The following is a 12,929-nucleotide window of genomic DNA, read 5'->3' as shown; positions in this document are numbered from 1 at the left end:
TCACACTGTTATGCACTATTAGCAGCACAGTAAAATATGCCATTGTGTGCTAAACATGCTAGAAATATTCTAAAACATGCTAGCAACACTTACTTAGTGCTAATGCATGCTATTAATACTATGAACCAGGAAGTTGTTGTAACTCATGCATACAATGCCCAATCTGCCCCAAACTTAATAAGAGTCCTGGCCTGAACACATCTAAAGGCCAATATTCAATTATAATTATAGTGCCACTAGGGGTGTGACGGTTAGTATATAACCGCGAGACCGGCGGTTATAGTTGAACACCGTCATTAGAACTTTATAACCGCCAAAACCGTGTCACTAAAATATTTTTTACAAACATTTTTTATCAAAAATTATTTTCATTTTTTAGATAGGATCATCAGATGCGCAATATATCGGGAGACATGGTTTTTTACCACTTAATGAAGTTTTGTAAATCGTCAGACATGATATTTACCACTTCATTAAATTTTGCTTTGTAGAAAACCTTTCTTGAAAACGAATTTCGTTTTAAACAAATTTTATCTTAATTTTAATAGATGTTTCATCAACCAATTGCATGTATTTTAATAAATAAAAAGCAAATATAGCAGACAATGATAACCGTGACATGGAAGCACCAGCGCGCCGCGTTCACTTGCACTGCACTGTGATCTAGAGCGCATCTCATTGTAAATGAAACTCAGCGTAGGCCTATGCCTCATACTCTAGCATTAAATATCTTTGCTGCATCCTTTCCAGAACAGACAATGGCTTTTTTTTTTTTTTTTGCGGCTCGCATCAGCAAAGCATAGACCGCAAAACAATCAGCGGATGGCGGGCGGGTGCGGCTTTGAAATTTGCTCAAAAAACTTTGGCGCGGATGATGAGTTTTGTGACAGATCTCCTTAATAAATGGAGGTCTGAAATCTCTGCCCCTTTACCGATCAGAGCGCGCGCTCAAACGGAGTTAACCCGCTATCTCCAAGATCAACCAATTGACTCTACGGCAGATCCACTAGCATGGTGGCGAGACAATATGAAACAAAATGAAACACGCTATCCGGCACACTACCCCCCCCCCCCCCCCCCCCCCCCCCCGACGGTTATGTTATGAACCGTCACATTTGACTCACGTCATAACCGTCATCACCAATTCTGAAACCGGCACACCCCTAAGCGCCACTGCTGGCAACAGAGAATTACTTGTTTTACACTAACTTAAACATGCAATGTCTGATCTGCCCTGAACCTCACATGTTTTACAAGGGTGCTTTCACATCTCTAATTCGGTTCATTTGGTCCGAACCAAGGGCAACCAATTATACATTGTAGTATTTTTCAGCTTTTTTGGTTCCTTTTCACACCACACTGATTACTTTGGTCCAAACCAGTTGAAACGACCCAAAATGCAGTCACATGACAACATCTACATCACTCATTGGCCATGACGTATTTCCTAAACTGCTTTTCGATTGGTCAGAATTTACGTGCGGGAAAATTCCAACATAAGAGGGAAAGCCAGCAAACAACACGGAGACAACACAACTATGGAGAGACGACTGCACGGGCTGGTTTTGTCCCTGGCCATAATCTATTACATTGTTTGTATACACCACAACATGCAAAAAATACATTTCTATAATGAAGCACAGATGCGGCTTGAAAACAACGTTCTAATGCACTGCAAACGGCGAGCGGGCATTTCTTGTAACTTAAAGCGGAGGCATGCATTAATTTTTCTTAACTCTGACATGCTCATGGTCATCAGACCAAATTTCAATGAAGTTCCGCACCTCCTCACTACTCCAAGTTTGTCCACGAGCTGCCATGCTAAAGTGCAAACTGTCAACAAACACTTCCTCATCCCATAATGCACAGCGCAGCTGACTACGGCAGCTGGTTTAGTCCAAAAATGATCAGTACTTTTTGCAGTTGGGTCTGTTCGAGGTCGGATCACGTTCTCATCACAAACGGACCGCTCCAGAGTTAGTTTGAAAGCGTACCGAGACCACCTCTTCAAGCAGGTCTCGGTGCGCTTGTTTTGTCCGCTTTTGGTGTGCACCCAAGTGCGATTGCTGCTTTCACACCTGACCAAACGAACCGCACCAAAGGGGGAAACGAACTCTGGTACGATTCAACCGAACTAAATGAGGCAGGTGTGAAAGCACCCTAAGAGTTCTGGCATTAACAGATCTTAATGATTTATAGTCATAGCTATCTTTTATAGTCATAGCGCCACCTGCTGGCAACAGGAAATTACTTGTTTTACACTAACTCGACTGCCTCACAAACTAGGGTCAGTTCAGCACTGGATTTGCTACTGAAAGAGGGATCGATACCAACGCTTCAGAATGATCGTGAATAGCAATGTGGTAGTTAAAAATTGCATTTGGAAGCAATATGTGAGGTCAGATACATGGTCACCGTAACACGCAAGCATGAGCTCTTGAAGGGTCCGTCCTCTTCTTAGATGGGAGCAGGGTTGCCAGGTTTTCGCAACAAAACCCTCCTGCAGACATGAAAAGCGACCTGCAACAACAGTGTACTAGTAGCCCAATTTCGCAAAAGAAAACCGCAGACTTGTCAAGTGTCAACACTGGAAGGGAGGCAGGAGCACCAGCTCATTTTCATTTAAAGGGGACATAAACAGAGCGTTTTGGCTCATACCCTAAAAGTAGAAATTTCAAGAAGCTTTAAAAAAATTATCTGTGGGATATTTTGAGAAAAAACATTGCATACACACTCTGGGGACATCAGAGAACAATTTAAAATATTCTATCAATGCATTTAAGGTGCCTTTAAATGAAAACCCAATCCCTTGTGGAGTGCAGTAGAGTTCTTTGTTTTTGTTGACAAGTATGTGGAGTGTAGTGACCTCGGCCTGGGATTAGAGATTGTGGCTGAAAGCCAGACTGGTTACATTAGGACTACAGCAGGAATTGGCAGAATCATGGTAAACAGCTCAACAGCGTCTGCTGGCCCAGTACTGCCTGTCTGTTTCCACCATGATGGATCACTGTGAGCTCAGCTGTAAAGCGGAACAGTCAATGAACAGGATGGATTTCTTCTTCTTCTATTCTTAGTCAGATCTCGGAATAGAGTTAACCGACGTGACCTATAGTGGATGTTTTAGGGGTTTACAGAAACATGGTTTAATTCCCTCCAGATCCCTGTTTTATTAGCCGCCCTGAATGAACTCTGCAGGAGAGTCTGTTTCTGAAGGCACTGGGAGAACCAGTTGGATTAAAACAAATACACCCTTCCTTTAGTATTCCTGAAACATTTAGTCACCACAAACAGACGGGCTGACGGCCCTCATGGTGGTTGCAAGGAACGGTAGATTACAGAAAGAGAGGGAGAGCAAAAGTAGGCTGGCCGGGTTTGTGAGTGGTTGATATATTGGTTCCATTGTCACCTCCCATACCCTCGTGTCCGCTGTAAGAACTCCACGCAGAAACTTCCCCCTACACCCACCAGTGTGTAAAACTACACTGGTGAAACACCAGTGGTAACAATACACAGGCACACAGGCCAGAGGCAGCCGGCACAGACAGGGACCATGAACCATGGCTATGACTTTCCCAGGGTAAGTGCCACATTACTCTCTCTTCCATCCTCTACAGCAGCACACAGCAAAAAGAGCTCTGATTTTTGTTGGTGACTTTTGACTGACTGTATATATTTTTATTTACATAAAGTCTTTATATTGAGAGACTGAAAGAACTGTACTTCTGAAAGCAAAAAAATGAACTATACTTCTGAAATTAAATATATCAATATAATAAAACAAAATGTTTTTTTTATTAATTAAAAGAAAAGTATAGAATGTATACTATATATAAGTTAAATTATAAATATATATTTGTTTTTAGAAAAAAAAATATATAAATATATTTTAAAGTTAATAATATTATTCAATATTTATAAATGTTATTTTATTATGTTCTATTATATTATAGATTACATAACATTAATAAAAACAAAGATAATAAAAAAAATTGGGAAAAATATATAAAAATAGATCTACATGTATATTTCTTATTATGTATATATACATCTATTCTACATTTTTGTTTATATTTTGAATTGACCTTAAAAAGGTCATTATCTGTGATCAAGTCAACTGATCAAAATCATTTACATTAGACTCTGTGGAGGTTATTGATATGTAGCGCTCACAATGTGTCAGTGGACTTAAAGAATCTAGGAAATGTTTGAAGTTCTCTGTTCTTCCTCTGAGTAGGAAGTTTTGAGACATCATGTGCTGGTTTTTCAGGGACTTGACTAAAATAGACTTGAGAAATATTACTCAAATATGAAGGTGAAGTCATAAGTCTGACTCTGTCAAGCAGAGATATATACATCTGCCACAGTCAAACGTTTAAGTTAAAGTCAGTTATGTCTTTTGACCCTTACATGTGACTTTCCTGCTAACACTGGTTGGGGCAGTTAAAGCTGTGGTTTAACATAGTCCACAGCCTTCTAGATTATTACAGCACATTGTCAGAGTGTTAAAAAAGAATACAGTATGATTCAATAATTTAAGTGACAGTGTAATCAGCGAAATGAGCTGGAAGTGATGTTACTGCTTATGGCTTCATCACAGTCCATAGCTTTCTTTGTGTCTCTGTCTCTCAACTGAAGAATTATACTCTACTCTCTGATCATAACTGTCCAGTTATTTCAAGCACTTTAAGTTCAAAGCTTTGCCTCAGGGTCACAATACCGCCTCACAATGGCATTTTATTATCACTCCAATCTCCTTGAATCGTCAGCTGTGTGTTTTGTCAACTTCACTGGCATCTCCTGCAGTTTTGTGTCCAAACATACCTAACTCAGGACTTGGATGCTGTCTGGCAAATCACAAGTTAGATAACAGATAAACTGATGGTGTTAAAGCAGTGCTACAGGAGAAGCTGAGCATTTTCTGGGACTGGAAAGTAAATTGTTGACTGTTTTGAGTAAAGCAAGTGTGTCGTGGATCACTGCTTATCAAAATGAAATCTGAAGACATGTGAAGTTAAGTATTTGGAGCAGTTTTGGAAAACCTCCCCAAATGAAAAGATCTCAACAGAACATTTTATTTAATACTTCTATTCACCCAGGATACGTTAAATTGATTAAACTTAACAGTAAGGACATTAATAATTTGTGATAAATTCATAAATGTTTCTTGAGCAGAAATTCAGCATATTAGAATGATTTCTGAAGGATAATGTGACACTGATGACTGGAGTAATAATTCAAAATTCAGCTTTGCTTTCACAGGAATCATGTTTTAATACATTCAAATACAAAACAGACTTCTTAAAAAATTAAATAATAATAATAATAATACAATATATTTTCATATTATGACCCCAAAGTAGTGTATTTAAAAAATATTATATACAGTACAGACCAAAAGTTTGGAAACATTACTATTTTTAATGTTTTTGAAATAAGTTTCTTCTGTTCATCAAGTCTGCATTTATTTGATCAAAAAAAAAAAAAAAAAAAAAAAAACTGTAATATTGTGAAATATTATTACAACTTAAAATAATAGTTTTCTATTTGAATATACTTTAAATAAATAATTTATTCCTGTGATTCATTATTCACTATGAGTGTTGGAAACAGTTCTGCTGTCTAATATATTTGATGAATAAAAGGTTAAAAAGAACTGCATTTATTCAAAAAATAATATATTTTCTTTACTATCACTTTTTATCAATGCTGAATAAAAGTATTGATTTTATATATTAAAAAAAAATAAAATAAAAAAAATTACTGACCCCAAATTACTGACCAGTAGTGTATTGTTATTACAAAATATTTATATTTTAAAAACATTTTATTTATTTTTATTTTTACTTTTTATTCATCAGAGTATCCTAAAAAAGTATCACGTTCTGAAAAAATATTAAGCAGCAGAACTGTTTCCAACTTTGATAATGAATCATCATATTAGAATGATTTCTAAAGGATCATGTGATAATGATCCTACAAATTCAGCTTTGCATCACAGAAATAAATGATAAAGTATAATAAATGTAAAAACAATTATTTTAAATTGTAATAATATGTCACAATATAATTTTTTTTTTCTTTCAAAAACATTACACATAGTAATGTTTCAAAAACTTTTGGTCTGTACTGCATATTTTATCATTTAAAACTAAAAGAAATTTCAAATACATCCCCTGAGCTGTGAAAGAGCTGCTAAAAAGTTTCTTCTGTGTCTTTTCACGTTGTCTATATTTCACAGTAGGAATTGTGATGGCAGCTGTGTTTTGTAAGGGTGAGGGATCCGCTGTTTGCTTGGAAAACGTATCAGATTCACGAGTGCTATTGAACTGTCCAGAATCCTTTCCTAAAGATTGGCAGATAGACTGTCATCAGATGCATTAAAGAAATCTCCTGTTTTCATATACCACACAGACAGAGGTTCTGTCCTCTCTATCTGTCTGTGGTGCGCTTAGACAGTAAATATAATTAGATGCTTGGATTATTTGATTGCTTATAACCGCACACACACACACACACACACACACACACACACAGACACACGCATAATCAGATAAATATCACTTGTTAAGGTCACTGGTTAGAGGTTACCTATTTTTCTTTGGTCATGCTGTGCCATAAGATGATATAATGATTCTAGAGTGATAGCAAGCATTTTGTTTGCTTGTGACAGATGCAAATGTGTACATCTTGTGGTTACATATCAAACCAAGTGTTTTGTTTGCTGAAGCACAGTCATTTTGCATTTCACAGTAAATCTGGGTCTGCAGATGCTTTACAGCTGAGCCGCTGGTGATCTGTGTCTGTAGATGAGACATCTGTTTCTGAAAGAAACATAAATCAGCTCTAAAAAAGGAGTGCAGTCAGGACCAGAGCTCTGCTTCTGTGATTTACCTGCACATTATTGTGTAAAGCTAATAGTGTAGCACAAAACCCATCCCAGAAACCCTGACCATCCTCCCTTCCTTTTCAGATATATGATCACTCCTACATGAAGTGTTATGTGACACAGTGATGAATCTGTCTTCATGGGGTATTTTTATACTGAGGTTTACATTTTCAGCTTTTATTTCTTTGCTTAATCAATTTAATGACCCCATGAAATTAAAAGTGAAATGAATTTAGTCCATGTGCTAGCTTTGAGATTGACTTATATGCAAATGTATTCCCAACTTAATTTATAAATGTCAATTATTATAAATGTCAGTTTCTGTCTGGAAACATTACAGTCAATAAATATTAGCTTGGTTATATCAAACACTCAATATAATTTGTTCTAGATCATTAGTTGTGATGTTTTGGAGCCTTTGAAGTCAGTTTCCTTAAAAGGTGGATTTCTACATTAAACACTGACTGGGCATAATGCTTTTGGCGAAATACGACAAAACCGCAAATAAAATTGCATTTGAGTTTACTGCAGAAAATAACAGTCACAATCCCCCACGTCACTTGTACTTCCATAGTGCCTTCGCCTTGAGATCTCTAACGGTCAGGTTAATTAACAGTCAGGTTAATCTGCATTCTCCACAAAACACGATCACACACACAGCACACACATCAAAAGCAGCAGCAGCACACAGTCTTCATCAGCCTGCAAGCATATATCCCATGAATATTTAAAGTTTTGCATTATTAAAATGACTGAAATGGAACTGAAATCCCCTGATGAGATCCGTTCCCCACATCTGCTATGTAATTGTAAAATATTTCAATACAGCAGTGAGCAGATGCTATTTATAGTGTCCTTTTGGGTTATGTTAAGACTCTACATGTTTGAAGCTGTGCTGTTCCTTAATCTTCAGTAGTGATGTTTTAAAGCTATATCCACATAGTTTGTTTGATTCATTTTTAATTATTTGAAATCAAGCCTTAAAGTTCTGAAATGACAAATATAAGGAGAGACTGATGCTGTTTGCATTTTTAAGGTTTAAATGTATTTTAAATGGAACCTGAGGGGCTTCAATCCACAATTTTTATTTTGGCTGAACTATTCCTTCGACTACATGCAAATGTGCTGCTCACATGTTCATGTCTCTGTCTCTCCCCCATCCTCTCTTTTTCCATACCTCCATCTTACTGTAGCAGATTCAGTTTGCCAACCAAGAGGAAAAACAGGAGTTCAGCAAGTTCCCTACAAAAACCGGCCGTCGCTCCCTGTCCCGCTCCATCTCTCAGTCCTCCACGGACAGCTACAGCTCAGGTCAGACCCTCATCCACCCTTACTGCAAGCCAAGCACTGACACGTCAATGAAGTTCTGTAGTTCAGAAGAACAAAAACACAAATAGTGCGAAGCATTAAATGCACAGAACAGATCTAGCAGTACATTACTTGCTTACCAATGGATCCTCTGCAGTGAATGGGTGCCGTCAGAATGAGAATCTAAACAGCTGATAAAAACATCACAATAATCAACAAGTAATCCCCATGACTCCTGTCCATCAGTAAATATCTTGTGAGGTGAAAAGCTATGTGTTTGTAAGAAATGAGTCCATAATTAAGAATTTAACTTTACATTGTAAATATGAGTGAAAATGTCGAGGAGAGAAATATGCAATCAGGCATCGTTTACAGGTGAAAACAAGCATTATTATGGATTATAGACTCTATTTTGCCCAGAAGTAACAAGTACAAGCTCTTTTAAAAACAAACATGCAACTTTTCACTTAACAAGACATTAATTGATAGTCTGAAGTTGTGTGCAGTGTTTCTAGAATATTGTGATTTTTTTATCAGTTCTTAACTCTCAATTCTGATGGCACCCATTCACTGCAGCAGATCCATGGATGAGCAAGTGAGTTATTGCACGATTTCCAAATCTGTTCCCATTAAGAAATAAACTATCTACATCTTGGATTGCCTGAGGGTGAGTACATTTTCATTTTTGGATGAACTTTTCCTGTAAGAAATCAATGTGGCCTTAAAATTGCTTATTTCTTGTTCATGCTAGTTTTTTTGTGTTGTGTAATATAATCCTAGGTTAGCTTAAAGTGAGAACTATACAGACTTTTGGTAGAACTGGCACTGGATCAGACAAATTCACACTCCTAAATCACTCGTAGCACCAACAAAAGTGAGGGATAAACATTCCTGAAACTGAATTGCAAAATAAGTTAGTAAGATCAGGGGTTTTTTTTACAAACATGAATTAATGCATGCATTGGTGTTAACTCCACTAAAATGTGCGTCTGTGCTCTTGTAGCGGCCTCGTACACTGACAGTTCGGATGATGAGACGTCTCCTCGTGAGAAAAGCCAGGTCAACTCAAAGGGCAGCAGTGACTTCTGCATCAAAAACATCAAGCAGGCTGAGTTTGGACGGCGGGAGATCGAGATCGCTGAGCAAGGTTAGCAGACTCAGCTTTTATGCTTAGTAGTCTGTAACGGGTTATCTTCACACCTGTGCTTAGTGGGAACTTTCTTGTTTCTGTTTGATAGGTCAAGATGGTTTGCGTACATAACAATTACAGCATTGATTCTCAACTGGTTTGTCCTGTTTTGTCAAGTTTAAATAATTAACGTTATTGGTTTAGTAAAGAATTGTTGGCTCAGGATATCTGTTTAAGGTGTGTGTACAATACAGTGAGTGCTGTCAAATGAACAAGGTTTGGTAACAGCTGCTGCTGTCAGGAGCAGTCATCGTTCTCCATTTAATTGAATGGTTTCATCTTTTTAATTGGGTTAAGATCTCAATGCCAGCTACGCAATACATATATACTTAAAGGAATAGTGCACTCAGGAAGGAAAAGCATATCATCATCATTTAGTTATTTCAAGTCCATATAACTTTCATCTGCAGAACACAAAAGCAGACATTTTAGACAGCTTTTGAATGTAAGTAAAAAGAATGGGAAATAAGTCTCCTGAAGTTTTGTTTTAAAAAGACAGAAATGTCTTGAGTTCAACTCCCTGACTCTGTGATCCAGAAATAATCAGTTAATAAGAGCAAAGCTACTTGGAATATTGTGCGTGATTCATGTAGACCATTATAGTGATGCTTTTGTGTACATTTTGGAAGCATGAAAACATTCTACATTAAATACAAGGTTCTGTTTTGAAACCTCAAATCGTAGGTTCTAATTCAGTCTGATATAATCACATCATTATTTAAATAGCACAGCTGATTGGTTTCTTTTCACATCAGCAGCCAATGAGATTGAAGATCCAGATACTTGGATAGTGCCTGCTGTAGCAGTTGCAGCATGCTTCAGAAACCCTCCACCTTCCCCAGCTCCACCTGTATAGATCTGCTATGGGATAGTTTCGTATATGTTATGTGTGCAGAAGCAGTTTTTCCTACATGCTCTCAGCTGTATGTCTTTGGATGTATTCTGTACTTGCTCTGCCACAGCAGTGTAGCAGGTCTAATCCTCCAAGACAAAACGCATCCACACTGCCATATTACCCTGCTAAACTCTCAGAGAGCTGTCATCTTGACAGAACTGTATTTGCATTGAGTTTTCAGAATCATACAGATCTCAAACAACATGAGTGTTAACAAATGCTAACAGAAGTTTCATTTGCGGCTGAATTATTCCTTTATTATTACTAATCCTTCCTTTTTTTCACTTTCACTTTCACTTTCAATGTTTCCCTATTTTCATGCAACAAGGTTTGTGATTGTTTTCCAGGACCTGGTTTGATCTCTGTTTCAGACTCTAGACTCCATAATTAAAGAAGCTGTCTCATCTCCAAACTGTTGTCTCTGTCACGTCCACAGATATGTCTGCCCTTATTTCCCTGCGGAAGCGAGCTCAGGGGGAGAAACCCCTTGCTGGGGCTAAAGTGGTTGGATGCACCCACATCACTGCACAGACTGCAGTAGGTTCTACTCAGGGCTTCACTAATTCAAAGACGCATACTTCTACAGCTAGTCTTTAACTCTAACACAAAATATTTACACATTTCTATGGTTTGTTTGGATGAACAATAAAGTTAGCTTACTTAAATACTAAAATTACGGTCTGTGACGATAGCCTTGTGGTTAGTTTACTTGACGTACTGCACAACTGCGTTAACCATGACCCGCAGAAAAAATACTGAAGTTACCAGCTGACAAGACCAGTATATTGACCAGGACTGCGTTTCCCAAAAGCATTATAAGCTAAAGTACATAGAAGAACCACTGAAACCAATGGAGCTACAATCAACTGAGGCTTTATGATGCTTTTGGGAAATGCAGCCCAGGGTAATATATTGAATAAGTGAATTTTGAGTAAAAATGATTTAAAATCAATGTTAATTTAAATTTAACTGCTTTTAATAAATTGTGTTCTATATTGTCTATTAATTGGATACCCTATTCCCTATAAGTATGTATTGTTAGGAGTTCAGTGTTGTCACTGCTAACTAAAACTATTCTAAATATTTGTATATTAATTTAAAAAGCTGAAAGAAAAAATATAGATACGTTTCTATTTAAAAATAAGATTAAAACATAAACTTAAAAAACCTTAAAGGAAGATGTTGCTTTGTAAAAATTTAATTCAATAAGTTAAAGCACTAAAGTTATTATGACTAAAACGTAAATAAAATAATGTTAAATAGAAATATATTTTTTAAATGTAAAACAAAAATACAAAAGAGCATAACAAATTTACTAAAACAAACACTCAACATGTTCATTTCTTTTCAATGTGTATTTGCTTATGTGTGTTCATATCTTAGTATGAATGAATGTAAGTACACACTTTGTTACTCTTAGTTTGCTTTCCTTATACTTTTGGATATGCTGTGCTGCTTTCTTTCAGGTCCTGATCGAGACACTGGTGGCACTGGGAGCTCAGTGTCGCTGGACTGCCTGTAACATTTACTCCACTCAGAATGAAGTGGCTGCAGCTTTGGCAGAGAGCGGTAAACAGCCCTCTAAACAACTTACTGTTGTCTGAACTACCAATTCCAACCTGGCCTGATATTCTGGACTCACTTTTCATTTATTTTGTACTCTTTAAAGGTGTTTCGGTTTTTGCCTGGAAAGGTGAATCAGAAGATGACTTCTGGTGGTGCATTGATCGCTGTGTCAACATGGAAGGCTGGCAGGCAAACATGGTATATATAATGTTCTGCACTAAATATCTAGTGATTTTAAAGCTGACTCAGTGGGCAGTGTCTGTTTACACTGAGTGCAAATAATCAACCTTGCTGGCAAAGATTCATTTCAATAACTGTACCCAACATTTACCCATTACTCAAACTGCATATTTCTTCTGTTTACACTTTAAGCAAAGAGCATAATTCTACTGCTGGTTTGTACTTAGTGTAAGCAAGATGCTAACTGTTGCTGTTTACACTTTGTGAAAACATATCTACCACTATTTACAATATTTCAGTTGAATTTCATTTGCCGCTGCCAAATCAGTATTTATTAATCTTCAAAACAATTATCAGGATCTTTGTATGTTTGCAGATGAGTAATCGTCATACATTTTCTCTCAGATCCTAGATGATGGGGGCGATCTGACCCACTGGGTGTATAAGAAGTATCCAAGTGTCTTTAAGAAAGTACGTGGGATCGTGGAGGAGAGCGTTACAGGTGTACACAGGTAAGGGAGAACTCTAGGACTTTTTTTAATGTGTATCTTGAATGCAGTTTTGCTTTAGAAAAAAACATCTGCCAAGTGCATACATTTTATTTGTATCTTTTTCATATAGTTTGCTATCTACACCAAAAATCTAACACAATGACACTGCTCCGGGTGTGTGTTCACAGTGTGTGTGTGTGTGTGTGTGTGTGTTCACTGCTCTGTGTGTGTGCACTTCGGATGGGTTAAATGCAGAGCACAAATTCTGAGTATGGGTCACCATACTTGGCTGAATGTCACGTCACTTTCACTGTCACTTTCACTTTCACAAATCTTTGTTGTCATGTTTATTCTATTATTAATCTGTATATGATTTAAATAATGAGATTAATCAAAACTTTATATTTTAATCAA

At 37.1% G+C, this 12,929-nt stretch overlaps 1 protein-coding gene across 5 annotated transcripts in view; it reads left to right on the top strand.

Moving 5' to 3' along the window:
- LOC113107565 (S-adenosylhomocysteine hydrolase-like protein 1) overlaps positions 1-12,929 on the top strand; it is a 38,866-nt gene that overhangs the window by 3,568 nt on the left and 22,369 nt on the right. For 2 of the 5 annotated variants that reach the window (XR_003292681.1, XM_026270163.1), the window contains exons 2-7: positions 8,080-8,197; positions 9,198-9,341; positions 10,715-10,815; positions 11,745-11,847; positions 11,948-12,042; positions 12,430-12,536. Coding sequence is in view for 4 of the 5 variants with exons in the window: in XM_026270163.1 (XP_026125948.1) it covers positions 8,080-8,197; positions 9,198-9,341; positions 10,715-10,815; positions 11,745-11,847; positions 11,948-12,042; positions 12,430-12,536 (668 nt within the window). In the remaining variant the exon portion in view is untranslated. Of the gene's footprint in view, positions 1-3,420; positions 3,578-8,079; positions 8,198-9,197; positions 9,342-10,714; positions 10,816-11,744; positions 11,848-11,947; positions 12,043-12,429; positions 12,537-12,929 lie in introns of those variants that run through there. The other 3 variants (XM_026270166.1, XM_026270165.1, XM_026270164.1) reach the window with 3 other exon arrangements.

The sequence above is a fragment of the Carassius auratus genome, chromosome 8 (genome assembly GCF_003368295.1).
Source record: "Carassius auratus strain Wakin chromosome 8, ASM336829v1, whole genome shotgun sequence".
NCBI lineage: Eukaryota > Metazoa > Chordata > Actinopteri > Cypriniformes > Cyprinidae > Carassius > Carassius auratus.
This window is presented reverse-complemented; position numbering and strand designations above follow the sequence as displayed.